Raw genomic sequence first — 17,260 nt, 5'->3', positions numbered from 1 at the left:
TATAAAGGAATTAACAGATTTGCAAGAGGTCTAGTAATTTAAACATTTCATTCATAATCATTTAGATATAAATTTCATTTGTTACAAAAAGAAATCCTACTTACACTTACTGTGCCTATTTTTAGTTATTATCTCACACTCTATTTCCCAGGCTTAAAAGGGTCCGTTCTCTCTGTCCTGTGTTAGGCCAGACAATCTGAGTGTAACATCTCTCATTCCAGTGTTTTTGATTGCATGTAAAGGCAGGACTTAAGGTTAAAGCTGGAAACAAGATCTCAGAGAAGGAACTAACCTAAAAAAAGAACTGCTCCCTACTAGCTTCAGTCCCATTTAAAATCTGAGTCCGAGAAAGAAACGAATCCCAAGCTCAGGGAATTAGTATTACCACCTAGAAGTCAAACTCAGGTAAAAAGGGTGTTACCTGTTAACTACTGAGTATGGTTAAAGGTTTTAAGCATGCTTCCTTTCACCTTCTCTTCCACTATAATCAGCTCTGCCTATGTCAGAGCATTGTTATATAACCTAATAGATAGTAGGCAATCAGCCAAATAGTTGGCTCAATTCTGTCGGTGGCCCTCATACCAAGGTTGTCTCGGTCTAGCTCTCAGCATCTTCATCTCCAATAACTACTAGTAAAGACTTTTATTAATTCCAGCTCCTTTTGGAGAGGCTGAGACTAGAAATTAAAGAATATTACATCATCTATCATTTGTTGTTGCTGTTAGGTACCACTGAGTCGGTTCCGACTCATAATGACCCTATGTACAACAGAACGAAATACTGCCCAGTCCTGCGCCATCCTCACAATTGTTATGGTTGAGCCCACTGTTGTGCAGCCACTGCAAATAATAAATAATTCCTCAATATAATTTATAATATAAAGACAAGATTATTCTATATTATAGCATATTTGAATTATTCAGTAATTTTAGGAAGTTATATTCTAAACTGGATTTATATTTGTTTTGAATCCCTGTTTTTAGTTTTAAAAAAGTTCTTATATATTTTCAAGAATCTTAAAACATTTTCCACTTTTGTTACCTGCAAAGATTAATGTACCTCAAATATTTTTACAGATATCAAGAATGCATTTATTCTTCAAGGTCCAAAACACGAATGGATTTGTGCTACAGAGGCTGAAGATGATAAATTCCTATGGTTGTTAGTACTCCAAAATGCAATCAAAAGTAATATGGAGAAGTGAGACTGGACTTAAAGGAAACATCAGGGTGAACAAGTCCCCCTGGCAAAGAGAGATGACATGTATTTTCTGTTCTGGATGATCTAGTAAAAGGCAGAATGAGTATTTGTCATGGATGACAGGAGGGTGAAGTAGGATGCTCGATAAGGTTCCTTCCAGCTTTTAAACTTAATCATCCTATGCTCAATTATGTGGAATGCACAATAAGAACAATTTGAGTCCAAAAATTTGAATCCCTTTTCTTGGCAGTTATTTATCCTGGACGATATTATTTAGAGTAATTTTGACTGATGAAACCTAAGACAGAGCAAGCATATTATGTTTATAGTTTTATGATCTAATGAAAAATAAAATCAGAATGAAAAGTGTTTCTTAAATGACCAGTCTAGAGAAATATTTTAATTTTTGGGTGATTAACTTTTTCATTAAACAATTATTGATTTAAAAAATATTTTTAAGAAATATAAATGGTGATTTATTTACTCCAAACTTTATCATATATACCCTTAGTATGACTGTACTGTTTTAGAGAACATTTAAAAAACACTACTACACACAAAATACTCAAAAGTTTTCTGTAATTTTAAAGTGCTTTTCGTTGGGAAACTTTAAATAAGATTAAAAAATAATTTAAATAAGATTTAAAAATATTTGTAACAATATTAAATTAGAACTGAAACACACACTTTAAAAAAACATAAATAAATGGAAACCCAGCAAAACTTGACTGTAACGGAAATTAGTGAAATAAAAACAAAAAAAATGTTAAAAGACAGTTCTGTTTTAAAAGAGAGGAACGCAGTAAGATAGTGTTAAGTACCTTTCTGAGTCTTTAAAACCTTCGTTTGATTATTTTAACAAATCGAAGTCATAACCTGTTTGCCACTTGGAAACTGTACCTGATGCATACAGCAGGAACAATATACTTACCTAGTTACAATGCTTGATGAAAGTGAAATTAATTTTGGAAGCTTTAGGCTATCAGTTTCCTTTCTGCTTCATATTCTCGTTTAAGGTAACAGAAGGTACTGGTACAATCTAGGATTGTGAACCTAGGCTATTTAAACATTTTCGTCTTTCAACAATGAAATAACAAATTCCTTTGAATTTTTAAAAATTTAAATTCTTGTTAAAAACGTTCAAAATTTAAAATATTGTGCTGTTTTGTATGTGTAAAAATCACATAATTGCTAGTTCTGAATCTGTTAAGATATATTCATGCAGTTTTAATATCCACAATCCCATAGACAGAATTAACCACTAAATGGAATATTTACTGTTAGCAGTTAATGCAAATTTACATGAGATCAAAAGGTATATATGGTGTAACATAAAACAAATCCTAAGACTGTGTATCACCTTGAATAGGACAAGCTCCAGATGCTCTTTGTTAACAGGAAACAGCTGCTTACATGGCAAAGGAATGGGTAACAAGACAGCTGAAGGTAAACTAGAAATCTTGAGGAATTTCCATTTATTTGGTGAATAAGTAATGTCCTCATAAGTTTTTAAAATATATTATCTGAAAATAATCTGTGTAAAGACTAAGGGGCATAAGCTTTTAATGAAGTGTACAAATCATGCAAAAAAGCAGTAGTGTTTTCAAGTGGACAGTACTTATGTTGTGGTTCCACACTTTTCCTTCACCTCCAGAGGACAATTAAGAAAGGCCCGTTTTCATAGCTATTTCATAATTTATACGACTGCTGCTACATTAAAATTTCCACATAAAAAATTTTAAGACACTACTGAAATTGATCAAGTTTGTGGAAAATATGCAATCATCCCCCAAATTGATAGAGAAAAGAAATCTGAAAGTACCATGGGACTTGGGAGAATTGTGATTACTGCAGAGAGGAAGACTTTTCTAGTAATTAGCTTGTGGTAGAAGAATACCTTATCCAGGATAGTTCTTTCAGTTCAGAAGTTAAATAGGAAACTCATTTTAAAGATTTTTACAGAACAAATATAGATGCTATATGTAAAATATTAAACCTAAAAGAGGACAAATTAACAGTTAATTTAATTTTGTTTTCCTTTCACAAAGATTTTTCAGTCTGCACTTGAGAAGTAAATGAGAAGCCCATTCTGTAAATCAAATCAGAGTGAGGATTTGGCCATGTAAATATAGTGGACCAATGTATTGCTAATGCTACAGAACAGCAAGGGTGGAGTGTACCAACAAACACAATATACCCTCCAGAAAAAGTCATCCTGGCCCTTTTATTGTTGAAATTAAAAAATAAAAGATACTTCAATACAATGGTGAACATATAGGGCAAAACAGAATCATAAATTTAATGTTGAATTAAGCAGTGAGCTGAATGTTTGGGTCTCCAAATTGGCTTTGAGCCCAAAACCGCTTAAAAATGGGTATGTTCACAGTTAACGGCAATTGGCTTATAGGTGAGAGAATGGTCGAAGTTGTTCCAGTTGAACTTCCAGGGAAATTCTCTCCTCAAGAACATCCTGAAAAAGATACAAAGGTCAAGTTATGTATCAAAGTATATAAAACTGAAGGCACCCTTAACAACAGCCCTGCTTCAAGAAAACAATTTAAATTTGTTCAGAAGAGTGGATAGTGGACAGCTGTTCGTATTTTAAAAAGATACTTCACTTTAGAAAGGTAGCTTCTTTATACATTCATAATATTTAAAATATGACCTAATGATTAAAATCCTTTTCTTATTATATAAATCAGGGTAACAAAATGCTTTTTTGTCTAATCAACAGAAAAGCCAATATTGGCAATTGATACATATGAATGCATGGATTTTGCATGAAGTGAATGTAGATGAATCAGTTAACATAAATTCTTTTCCCTGTGATTACATCTAGAATAGCAACTCCTGGATCTCATTTTCACAAAGAATAAATTCATTTTGCATTCAGAGTTTCTAACCACTGTTGATTCTGAGCAGTCTTTTCAGATTCTAGACTATGTACTTTTCCTTTTTTCTTCTTCTCTATCATACTGATAGTATCTAGTTTTAAGTAGAACTACCTCTTCCTATTTGGAAACTTACTTCCTATTTTCTGTTCTCAGAGGTAATGAAAAGTGATTTTTTAAATAGTTCCTTTATACTTCTTTCTGTGAGTTTCCATAGTGCTTCAGAAAAACATGCACAAACAAATTTTTCATCTTTAAGACATGGCACCAGCTAAAACTTGCCCTTAGTTTTGCATTCTTCCTTTTCAATGGACCAAATTCATAACCATACAACTACAAATGCCTTTTCCTTTGATCAAACAGTTAAACAAGAATATAACTCATTCAACACACCTTTATTGAATGCCAAACATAAGCTTGGTTTTGAGGATACAGACAAGATGGCCGTACATTTACCTAGGATAGTCCCAGTTTACGCCTGATATCTTGGTCTAATTATTAATACACCCCTGCCTCTTTTCTCTCAGAAGTGTCCTGATTCGGACAATTCATAATATGGTCACTCTGAACAGAAATGACTGTGGTTCACCCTTGAGGAGTTCAGTTTAGTAGGACAGAGAAAGCAATGACAGGACAGGGTGATAAATGCCAGATGAAGGCTATGAACAGGATGTTATGGGTAGGAGCTAACTCTGCGTTCACTTTACATCTCCATGGACTCTTTTCCCATCATCTTTGTGGTTTGTAAACTTGCTTCTCAAAGTGGGGTCAACAGAGCAGCTGCATCTCCATTACTTGGAAGCTTATTAGAAATGCAGAATTCTTAGCTGCACTCCAGGCCTGTTCAGTCAGAATATGCACTGTAACATGATTCTGGGTTATCTGTATATACATTAAGGTTTGAGAAGCACTGGTTTATAAGACATGAATGCTTAATAATGCTGGGGAACCATAAGTGAATCTGGGGCTAATTTTTATTCTTAGGGATTCAAAGAAATCATGGTTAACCCCGTTAAAAAAACCCCGTTGCTGCTGAGTCAATTCCAACACATAGCAACCCTACAGGACAGAGTAGAACTGCCCCATCCGGTTTCCAAGGAGCACCAGGTAGATTCAAACTGCCGACCTTTTGGTTAGCAGCTGTAGCTGTTAACCACTACACCACCAGAATTTCCTCATGGTTAACAGGATGTAGGAAAAACAAGCCCATACCTCTCAAGTATTAGATGACAGATGTACCAAATGATAATACACCTGCAGAAAATATACTGGCCATAAACACTATTTCTATTTAAGGACTTTTTTTTTCTTTTTCTACTTGCAAGAATATCTAAATTGCCTCCACCCCTCTTCTTTAGATCTGTTTCCAAACCAAAACTAAAGCCATAGCCACTAAGTTGATTCCACTTTATAGCGACCCTATAGGATAGAGTAGAACCGCCCTATAGGGTTTCCAAGGAGTGGCTGGTGGATTCGAACTGCCAACCTCTTGGTTAGCAGCCAAGCTCTTAACCACTGTGCCACCAGGGCTCCACAGATCTGTTTAAATCCCTTTAACAGAATCTGAGTTATCTCTGATGAAAGGATAAACTAACAATTGTCAAATATTCTGAGAATTAATAAAGTGCAGACAGCCATGCATGTGATCTTGGACATACCTAAGGTCACATGTCTTCTCTTTCAGGTTTCTTTATGAAAGTTGATGAACATTATAAAAATAATACATAAAAACAAAAACCAGTTGCTGTGGAATCTGTTCTGACTCATGGCAACCCCATGTGTTACAGAGTACAACTGCACTCCATAGGGGTTTGAAGGATGTGACTTTTTGGAAGCATATTACCAGGCTTTTCTACAGAGGTGCCTCTGGGTGGGTTTGAACCACCAACCTTTCGGTTAGTAGTTGAGTGCTTAACATTTGTGCCACCCATGGTTTCCTGTGATGCCTTATATATATGTAGGACAAAGCAATGCATACCAGAATTCAGTATAAAAAATTGCTTTTATTCTAAAAGATTCAAAGACTCATAAAAAATTTAAATACACATTTCTCTTGCTACGTGGAAAGTTTCATAAAGTTTCATACAAGCATAAGAATTGTTAGATCACGTCTAAGTTCCCCTTCAACTCTGAGATTCTCTGAGTTCACGGAACTTCCCAAGGAAAATTTAGAAATTACATTACCTTTAATTGTTGCTGCAATTCACTATTCAATCTGGCCAAAACTGTGTTGGTTTCCTTATTTCGTCTAATTGATGCCTGAATAGCTTTCTTATCTTTCCCAACAGATCTGAGAACATAAAGAGGGCAAAAAAACAACCTTCATTTCTTATCTTTAAATTCTCTCCATTCTTTCCAGATCTATTTCTAAACATGGCAAGTAGAAGGAGCATTTTTTTCCTATTAACATAGCTCAACCACGTTGTTCAGTTTCCATGATCAATCAAATGTATCCAAGCTCCAGAAGCTTAAGTTTATTGTTGTTATTGTTTTAGTCTTCTTTTACAGACTCATCTGAGTTTTATTAAAATTTTTTTTATTGTACTTTAGATAAAGGTTTACAGAACAAATAGTTTCTCCTTAAACAATCAGTACACATATCATTTTATGACATTGGTTAGCAACCCCACGACATGTCATGTCAACACTCTCCCTTCTCAACCTTGGAGGACGTTTTTTTTGGTGAAAATATACATAGCCAAAGTTACACCACTTCAAAAGTTTCTGCATGTACAATTTAGTGACATTTATATTCTTCCAGTTGTGCTGCTATTCTCACTGTCCTTTTCCAAATTATTCAATCACCATTATCTTCAACTCACTGCCCCCTAGGCTTCCCATCAAACCTTTTGAGTTGCTGTTGTCCATTTGATCTCACATAGATAATTCTTTTTTTGTACCTTAGATGAAGGTTTGCAGAACCAATAGTTTCTCATTAAACAGTTAGTACACATATTGCCCTATGACAATGGTTAACAACCCCATGACATGTCAACACTGTCCTGTCTCAAACTTGGGTTCCCTATCACCAGCTTTCCTGTCCCTTCCTGCCTTCTAGTCCTTGTCCCTGGACTGCTGTGCCTCGTTAGTCTGGTTTTGTTTTATGAGGCTGTCCAATCCCTGGCTGAATCACCTGAGTTTAAGTTAAATAGACAGTCTATAGCACGTATCGGCATACCTGTTCCATAAACGGCCAGGCTTTGTGAGCCATATGGTCTCTGTTGCATAGTCTTGTTCTTTGTTTTGTTTTTCCTTTTTCTTTTCAAAAATGTAAAAACCATTTTTAGCTCAGGGGCCATATAAAAACAGGTCATGGGCCAGATATGGCCTATCAGCCCTAGTTGGCTGACTCCTGGTCTAGAACAACCATAGTTAAAGTGTCAGTATTACACTACACTATTAACTTTAAAAAAGTGTGCTTCGGCGCTTGTGATGGGGATGAAAATGAAATTGGAACTGAATTTAAGAATGGAGGGAAAAGAAGGAACGAAAATTCTACTAATAAACGAGAAAGGTCTCAAAGAAGAACAGTTAAGGACCTTTTCTTAACTAAAAAACTAGTCTGATCATAATTCCTTTCAGTTTGACATTTTTAATAGTTGTGCTTTTTGTTCCTAGTAATTCAAATGTGTTTAGAAATTGCTTTGATTACCTAGGAATAGAAGGTTGTGAGGCAAGAACAGCAGCTAAGACACCTGTCTTTTGGGTATGTTCATCGACTTCTGGCCTTAATTCATCTTCTGATTTTAATCTTCTTCGAACAGGTTTAGGTGGTGGAGCAAGAGGTGTTGTGCCTTTGCTCTAAAAGATAAGAAATTCCATTAATAATGAGCATTTCTTGAAGATTTTCATAGTCAGTTAGCACTCTGACATCAATTTGCTTTAAGCTGCTTACTCTCTGAAAATTAAAAGCCACTTGTCCTACTTAGAAACAATTTATAAATATGTAGCAATAGCTAACTTAAATTACAATGGGAAAGGATGGTCCTAGTTGACAAAACAATCATGAATGCAACCTATAATACAATTTTTTTATAGTACCATAAGCTCCTTAAAGCCAAATCTGATTCAAGACTGTAATAGTCACAGTTTTAACATAGACATGGTACATGCTCAACATATACCTGTTCAATAAATAAACAAAAAGAGCATCCAGAAATATGCATTCATTATCATCGCAGGATTCTCTATTAAAAAATCCTAAAATAAACAACCTTAATGAATAAAACCATTTATTATTAAGAAGTGGAAATCTAGGCAACACTTAAAAAAAAAAATCAACCACCAGTAAGACACAATTTAGAATTCTTGAAAATAACTGTATATTTCGTTGGGGACTGAATCTGTCTCCAACAGAATCAACTGTCATCTCTTTAATTAAGTGCTATTTTTTAATTTGGTGCTGTAAGGTAAAAAAACATTCAATTTATTAAAACAACAACAACAACAAAAAACCCCAGAACTACTAATGTAGTAAAAAATAAAGAAGTATCCACAAAGTACAATTTAAGCACTTTTAAGTAACACATGCTGTTTTAATAACTATTGGGAATGTCTAGATGATACTAGGAAAAAAGAAAAAGAAAAAAATTACCAAAAATGTTCCCTCAAAGGGAAAGTGTAATGATAGCTGCAATTTACTTTGAAATGCATTAAAAAAGAAAAGGATTGATCAACAGATAGAAGGATGTACGGATATATAATAAACCAAGTATAGTAAAATATTAATGGTACAGTCAAGGTAGTGAATTTACTGATGTACAATGTAAAATTCTTTCAACTTTTCTGTATGCTTACAAGTTTTTTGTAAAAAATTATGGGGAAAAAGTTATTCCTAAAAACTGCTGAAGAAAAGGTTAAGAGCACAGAGTACAACATTAGAAGGTTGATAATTTTTTCCTATAATCAAGAACAAACTGAATTTGACCTATAGGGAAGTTCTGCTTTCTATATCTGGAAGAATATAATAACCACATAAATTTTGAGACGCTGTAGCGTGCAGCTAATAGAGATTAGAGAATAACATATCCTAGAATTTTTAAATAGGCAGGCTTCATTGTGAGATTGTTGTTAGGTGCCGTCACGTTAGTTCCGACTCACAGTGACCCTATATACAACAGAACAAAACACTGCCCGGAACTGCGCCATCCTCACAATTGTTGCTATATTTGAGCCCAATGCTGCAGCCACTGTGTCAGTCTATCTCGTTAAGTGTCTTCCTCTTTCTCGCTGACCCTCTATTTTACCAAGCATGAGATGCCCTTCTCCAGGGACTGGTCCCTCCTAATAATATGTTCAAAGTACGTGAGATGAAGTCTCGCCATCCTTGCTTCTAAGGAGCATTCTGGCTGGACTTCTTCCAAGACAGATTTGTTATTCTCACAGTCCATAGTATATTCAATACTCTTTGCCAACATCGTAATTCAAATGCATCGGTTTTTCTCGAGTCTACCTTATTTATTGTACAGCTTTCACATGCATGTGAGGTGACTGAAAATACCACGGCTTGGGTCAGAGCACCTTAGTCCTCAAAATGACATCATTGTGAGACAGACTAAATATATTATGGTGAAAGGCAGGGGAATGGATTAGATGATCTCTAATTAACTTTATTTCTTAAGTTTTTCTGTCATTTTTAAAGTGTTTTTATAAAGCAAAAATATCTCATATAACTTTCTAATACATATAAAATGATCATATTATCAAAGAGTTTTTGCATACCACATTGGCGGGAGCACTAGCAGCTGTCTTTTCTTCAATTTTACTCTCTGTTTTGGCACCTCGAAGAGAACTTGCAGGATCAGAAGATTTTTCAACCTAGAGATGAATGTATTTTGTTATTATTTATAACATATAATCATGCATAAATACTTAATATGCAACAAATCAGAGAGTAAATATTAAGAAAATACTCATTCCGACAACAAGAAAGCTAAGATGAAGATGAGAAGCAACATGAGAAAACCCTGTTAAATGACCATTCTCTATTACTGAAGGGCAGGGAGGAGGGAAGGTACTAGATCTCTGAGGGAGAGGAGGTTGGCGTGAGGATACAGCCGTAGCACTGAACCTCCTAGTAGCTGGTCTGGGAAATTCTTGTGGTTGGGGAAGGGGATGCATCCATGCCAGGGAGGGGGTACCAGTGCACGACGGTGCTTCCCCTCAGGATCACCCCTGCCTTCCTGGAGGTGCAGCCCATTCCCCTACTGGCACCAGCAGCCAGGCAGAAAGTTACAGGTTTGAAGTGGCTGGTAGAAAAATTTCCATGGATCAGATGTATAAGAAATCTTTACCTAAATTATGCCAGTCAAATAAACATGGATTTCTGCATCTGTAAGGGACGTTCCATATGGATTGGTGCCTCCAACTCCACATTTACGTTCAATTTGGTCAGGGGTCCCTAGAGTAGTTCTTGCCACTAGAACTACAAGAGTCTTCTGGAACACTGTCTATAAAGATTAAATTTTGGCATCTTGTAATCTGTAAATCTGCTTAACTAAGGTGACTTCCTCTATACAAACTGAATGTAGCTATGGTAAGTATAGCCTGTTATCACAAGAAAACCCTCACCAAATCACAGAATCAGATACTTAGCACTAGGATGAAACCCCCAGAGCAGCTTTTAGCCAGGACCAGGTAGGTGGTTGTGGCTGTGTCTTTTCACATACACCTACCCCTACCCGGACTCTGATTTTTACTAAGCGTTACACTACAACCCATGGGTGTCTGAAGCCAAAAGAAAGGTTGAGAAGCACTGACCTAAGGAACAGAAATCCTCTACACGCAGCAGCAGCAGCACAGCAGCAGGTATTTTACTCACAGATGTGCCCTCGAATATCTGCTCTTTTAGGTGGTTCCTTTGTTTACAGACAGGCTTATGAGCGTGATGTGGGAAAAGATCCCCACAGAAAATTAGATAAACCCTGGAAAACTGACCGGCAACGCCTCAGGATGCTTCTCAGCTTCATCATCTTGCTCTTCATTTACACTTGATGCAGTAAATACTTCAAATTGGCTGAAATCTGCAAAATTTGGTTGCTCTGGTATCTGCTGAGGTGAGGTACTAGTGTGAGTGATTAGGCCATCAGCATCCACTGGGCGATGCACAATGGGACCAGGAGCCTATAAAATGGGTTAGAACAAAGGAACATTTTATTGACAAATCCTTGACACAGGGTAGTCTTCTTTTTCTTTGAAAATATATCACAAAGATGCTCTGGTTTATTAACTGTAAACTCCGGGAGATGTACTACAGTAACTTTTAGCTTTAAAAGGCATAAATGAAAAGCCAAGACATTAAAAAAAAAATAAGATGACAATTCTCCAACAAAAAAAGTTACTTTTACAAAATTCTTATTAGCAAATCAAGTGTGTCCGAGGAGAGAGGAGGGTTTGGTCCTACCCTCTTGGCTCTACCTGCACGTTAATTATAGTGGCTCTACTTTCATCTATTTTTTTCTTTATTGAGCTGTACAACAGTTTGTTCTTTACAAAGGTTATTTTTAAAAATGTTTTTTGTTAGGTTTCTTAAAAGGCTGCTATATTCAAAGTGTGAAAACCACCGCTCTAACTTGAGGCACACTTCCCCTCAATTCATCCTCCACACCTTTGCCAGACCAATCCTAAAACCTTCATTCTAGATACACACTTACTGAGTGTCTACTTGGTGCCAGGCACTGTAGATGCAATAGTGAACAAAACAAGGTTCGTGTCCTAAAAAGCTGACAGTCTAGTGCAGAACAAGAGTTAAGTAAACCACGAATTAAAATAGAGCATGAGAAGTTTTATGACAAAGGAAGTGAAGGATTCTACAGGAATAAATCTGAAGTCTTTTCTCCTGGTTATTCTTTTTAAATCCTCCATCTCCAATAAGAAAAATTCTACACTTGGTATGATATGGGGCCCTGGTGGTGTAGTGATTAAGAGCTACATCGTGCTATGGCTGCTAACCAAAAGGTCAGTAGTTCAAATCCACCAGCTGCTCCTTAGAAACCCTATGGAGCAGTTCTACTCTGTCCTATAGGGTTTCTATGAGTTGGAATTGACTCAACGGCGATGGGTTAGTAGGATATAGAAGGTGCTCTTCCCCCTCCCCACTTCTCCAGTTTCTTCTCCCACTGTCCCAAATGTCCACTCCAGTTGTACTGAATAACTTACCTTTCCTGAAGAATATGCCAGGCTTAACTCACACCTCCATGTCTTTGTTGATGTCATTCCTTCTGTCTGGAATGCCTACTTCCAATAAATACCACTTTATCTTGCAAGACTCTGCTCCATTTTATTTCCTTCATTGTGCTTTTATCTTCTCAATTTGATACCTGACTTTACTAGCCAGTAAGGCTGTCCCAAAGGCATTTTATAAATACTTCTACTGCAGCACATCTATTGTATTATAATTGTTGTTTATAGGTCTGTCTTCCCCACTGGCCTGAGCCTCTTGAGTGACGAGACCAATTCATTGAGTTTCATAGCTTAACTCTAGTAAAGGTATTTTTGCTGGCACTTTACATAAAATAAATATTGGAATATTCAAATATCAGTACCTTTTATGATTAAGGAGGTATCTTTTAATCACTAATTCCCAATTTCATTATAAAAACCTAACTCAGAAAAACTAACCAAATTCATTCATGTAAAAAGTAGTCATTCACATAAAACTAGCAGCTATAATCCAGAAATCTATCTCGGAAGATAAAAGTTTTATGCAGATCAAAACAATTTTGACCTGGCAGAGACTCAGAGGACATCTGACATGTCTCTTACCATACCAGGTTCAGAGAGACAGGGTGAGGTCACTCTGTGAGTCAGTGCTAGACCAGGACATACATGTACATCTCCCACCTCCTAATCCACTGTTCTTTCCAATAAATTCTCCTTTGTCAAGACATTATCATTTGGTCCACTTTCAAGCTTCTTTGAAAAAATAACTCAGATCATTATTCAAATTCTATTTTCAAAATAAGATTTAGCTTCATGGAATTAAATTCTCATTAAGAATGACAATTAGGTAATTCCTGACCTTAACTTCAAAATAATTCTAGGACAGTTATCAAATACCTAACAGATCGGGGGGCTCTAACAACTTGTATTTAGTAATGAACACCATGAAGACTAAATTACCTGTGAGGGCTGTGGCCTTGGAGGCACTGCAGGAGGATGGGCAACAACTCCAGCCTGTTGTTGTCCTGCATGAACACACAACATCAATACTTTTTTTTTCAGTAACTATATAATCTCTTTGATAATAGAAGAAACAGGCTGAATAAATGTCACCACATGAGAAAGATTTCGAAGAATGTTTGGAAGACATATATTATCTTGTAAAACTGTCTATATTCAATCTAACAGCCAGATCTCATGGACTTTCCTCAGACCTCATTTCTCTTGTTACTTCTATTGCACGAGGCACTCCTGACATGCTCTTTTCTGTTTCCATAATACTAGACATGCTTGGTTTTCTTCCCATATTCTGACTGCTCTTTAGCCACCAAACACGAAGACCTCCAAATTTTCCTTCTTCATCTAACATTTCATACTACCATATCTATGTAAATGACCCTCAAATAATCCATCAATCTTTCTTAGCTCAGAAGTCCAATTGCCTGTTGACTATTTCACATTTCAAAACTCATAATGACTAACATGGAACCTCATCACCCTCTGCCCTAACTTTTCTATTCTGATCAACCATACTGCTACTCCAGTTATACTGAAACCTTGGAGTTAGTTATGACTCTTCTCTCTTCTTGTCAGCCAAATCAAATTAGTCAACAAAACCTATTAAATCTTCACCCTCTACATCCCCAATATCTTCACATCTTTCTTTTTAAGTTTTCTGTGGTAACTCTTAGGTTCTCATTTTTACCCAACACATTTTAGACAGTCATTAAAAGAACATTTCCTCTTGTTTGGTATCTTTTAATCTAGAATTTTTCTTCAGGTAAATATAAAAAAAAAATATGACAGACATATTAAGAAGAGAAAAATAAAATGTTGTGTGTATCTTCCATGAACCTTAAAACTAAATGATAAAGTATATTATGGTTCTCTAACCCCTACCTGTGGTGACTGTAAAGGTCCGATTCATATCTAAAGATGAGGATCTAGAATGAGAGGGCTGTGGCCTTGGAGGGGGAGGAGGTGGTGCGGTGTTATCAGGCGACGTTCCTGAATGAGACCTGCAAAATTGACTCTGTTACATTGTTTATGCTACTGATTGTTCGTGATACTGATTTTTCTTTTTAAGCATTCAAACTCTGATAAACAGCAAAGGATTTTATTAGCAGTGACGTATTCTTAAATAAACAAGTACTACAATAAATAAAGATGGCACTCTTTATGATGTGCTCTAAATAAGTGGTTATTTAGTGTGACAATTTTTTTTGTACAAAACTATAAACAAAATTTCAAAAATTTTGAAGTTAGTTATTCACATGAATTCAAGAGAGACCACAAATCTAGTAACGTTTACCCATTCAAATAAAGGTAATATTAGTCTGAAAAACTATTTTCAAAAAAGAGAAATTTTACTTTCATATACGATTAGCTTTCAACCTGTTTAAATTTGGAGTTTTTTAAAGTTGAGGTAGAATTTGGCTCAAGTACTTAAGTTACCCCATTCCTGTGTCACCAGAAGCCAATTCATTTAGAGGTGACTGTACTCATGTTCAAGCCATCCTAGAGATTCATTATTTGCTACAAAGTTTTCACTAGTCTGAAAAGAGACTTTCCTCCATGGACTCTGGTGATCTGATCTTTGTACACAGGGCTAAAAAAACAGAATATAAAATCCAAGATGGCAGAAACTCTAAGAAACACAGGAAGAAGTATATAAAGAATCAGAAAAGAAGGCAAGCAGCAAAAAGCTCTTTGGAGATTCTATTACCAGTCTCTCTCTACAACCTCCAAGTATGTGGCAAAGGGAGGCACAGTATGTGCATAAAGTGAGGGAGAAAGATGCTTCTGCCCTGCACACAGCCTTCAGTGGATAGTAAAGCCTTTGAGGACAAACCCCTTGTCACTTTTTGCCCCATCCTATACCTATTTTTATGTGTGCCTGAAAGGTTGTATGTGTAAATTAATCTCTTCAGGCTGGGTAGACAGTACAACATTAAGCTGTGCTTCTGGATAGCATTTTAAAACTGAATTCTTTGGCACTTGCCATAAAGCTGTAATAGGAAATATGCATATTAGTTACTTAAACACTCGCATTGTTTAGCTACAAAAAGGACTTCAATAAACTTCTACTGCCAAGAAGTCATCAGCTCTTTTTAAGCTTTCCACAAAACAACCATAAAAAAATAAGGGTTTCTTTTGGTTTTCTATTAATGATGAAAAGAATCAGAATTACGTTCTTGCCTTTTATAGAAATCAGTAAATAGATAATTTAACAGCTTTCAAAAAAACAGAATATGTAGTTGGTTCTAAATAATTTTAAATATTAAAATGTAACAAGATACCTTAACATACTTTTTATTGATAGAAATACTGACCTTTGACGATTCACATTGTTCCCGATCTGTTCTGGGTCAGAAGTAAAAGAGTCTGAACTGCTGTAACCATCTGCTGATAAATGAAATATATCCTATTTAATAATAACAACGTCTTCACGTTTTACTCTATAGATCCCCAACAAAACTGACATACTTTTAAAAATCAGACATATTAAGAAATTGGTTAAAAGGCTGTTTGTTCCCAGTGTTATTATCTGGAAAAAGTTAAATATTAATCAAGTAAATCACTGCATATTCATACAGCAAAATACTATGCAGACAGTAAGTTACAGTCTAGAAAAATGAATATTTAATGACACAGAAATGTTCAAAATAGGCTACAAGGAAAGAGGTCACAAAACAGTCATATAATTTCATTTTATAAAAATACACCTGTTCCATATGCTCAGAAAGAGGATTACGGTTGACATGGAATGTTAACTGTGGTTTTTGTGCCATAGTGAGATTATCGTAATTCTTATTTTTTGTATTTCTTTATCTGTATTGCATTTCTACAATAAATGTGAATGACTCTGGTAATGATCAAAAATCATCTTCAAAGAAGAAATTAGAAATATTTTAAATAAAAAACCCTCTAATTTAAAAATTATGAATGTGAAAATGAAGGGTTGACATGGAAATAAATTATGCTAAGACAGTAATAAAATTTATGAATTCAGCCAGGTCCCTGATTTTTCTCCTGAGGATACATCACTTTCCATTTCCTCCAAGTCTTATGAAGGAGCTGTGAGTCCTGGAAGTTGACTGAAGGTTGTGACAGGATAAAGAAATTTAAGATAGACGCTTCAGGGGCAATTTGAAGGAATACTACTACATACTTTCAAGAGTTTTATAAATTGGAGGGACTTGTTTGTTTACTTGCATTTCAAAACTTACCCCTTTCCTTTTAGTTGCCCATTGATACAAGAATGATGTTAAAACTAACATATTCCCACTTGGGTATTCTAATAAGCATCTCAAACTTAACATGTCCAAAACGGACCTCCTTCCCATGCAAACCTACTCCTATCACAGCCTTCCTCATCTCCCAGTTGCTCAGGCCAAAATCCCTGGAATTGCCTTGATTCCTCTCTCTCTCTCACATCTTGTAACACACAGGTAAGTAAATCCTGTGCTCTTTATCTACATAATATAGCCAGAATCCGATGGGTTTCCAGCACTTCCCCTGCTATCACACTGGACCAAGCCAGGATCCTCTTCTGCCTGGATTATTATAACTGTCTCCCAATGGTCTCTCCCTATTTCAATGCTCTTCCAGCTTATTATCAATATAGCTGCCAGACAGAGCCTGCTAAAATGGAAGGTCAGACCATGTCACTCCTCCAATCAAACCTTTAAGGGATTTCATCTCACACAGTATAAGTCAGAGTCATTCCACTGCTCCCCTGTTACTACCACTTGCTGCCTCTGCCCAGCCACATATGCTGACTAATTCTGTTCCAGGTGTTTGCTTCCTGTGCCCAGTAGAAGTAAAGTATGTTCCTGCCTTTGGGCTTTACATTTGCTGTTCCTTGTGCCTTAAATGTCCTTCCTTCAGATTTCACACAACCAACCCCCTTCACCTCCTTCAAGTCTTAACTTAAATTTCATCTTTGGTAAGGCCATCTTTAACTACCTTTTTAAAATGGCACCCCGTCGCCTCTTTCCCAATTTTAT

General features: G+C 36.0%; 2 protein-coding genes across 5 annotated transcripts in view; one reads left to right on the top strand and one right to left on the bottom strand.

Moving 5' to 3' along the window:
* Positions 1 to 2,085, top strand: part of ECT2L (epithelial cell transforming 2 like) — a 101,266-nt gene extending 99,181 nt beyond the window's left edge. Inside the window, exon 22 of the mRNA XM_004368877.2 lies at positions 1,077 to 2,085. Within this exon, the coding sequence (XP_004368934.2) occupies positions 1,077 to 1,204 (128 nt within the window). The 3' untranslated portion in view covers positions 1,205 to 2,085. The remainder of the gene's footprint in view (positions 1 to 1,076) is intronic.
* Positions 2,086 to 3,398: 1,313 nt separating this feature from the next.
* REPS1 (RALBP1 associated Eps domain containing 1) overlaps positions 3,399 to 17,260 on the bottom strand; it is a 76,215-nt gene continuing 62,353 nt past the window's right edge. For 2 of the 4 annotated variants that reach the window (XM_004368874.2, XM_023729701.1), the window contains 8 exons: positions 15,584 to 15,653; positions 14,151 to 14,269; positions 13,212 to 13,276; positions 11,028 to 11,213; positions 9,813 to 9,908; positions 7,744 to 7,892; positions 6,276 to 6,381; positions 3,399 to 3,670 (listed from right to left, as the gene is read on the bottom strand). In XM_004368874.2, coding sequence (XP_004368931.1) covers positions 3,602 to 3,670; positions 6,276 to 6,381; positions 7,744 to 7,892; positions 9,813 to 9,908; positions 11,028 to 11,213; positions 13,212 to 13,276; positions 14,151 to 14,269; positions 15,584 to 15,653 — 860 coding nt within the window. In that variant the 3' untranslated portion in view covers positions 3,399 to 3,601. Of the gene's footprint in view, positions 3,671 to 6,275; positions 6,382 to 7,743; positions 7,893 to 9,812; positions 9,909 to 11,027; positions 11,214 to 13,211; positions 13,277 to 14,150; positions 14,270 to 15,583; positions 15,657 to 17,260 lie in introns of all 4 variants that reach the window. The other 2 variants (XM_004368875.2, XM_012554828.2) reach the window with 2 other exon arrangements.

Source organism: Trichechus manatus, unplaced genomic scaffold, assembly GCF_000243295.1.
Source record: "Trichechus manatus latirostris isolate Lorelei unplaced genomic scaffold, TriManLat1.0 scaffold00002, whole genome shotgun sequence".
Taxonomy (NCBI): Eukaryota; Metazoa; Chordata; class Mammalia; order Sirenia; family Trichechidae; genus Trichechus; species Trichechus manatus.
This window is presented reverse-complemented; position numbering and strand designations above follow the sequence as displayed.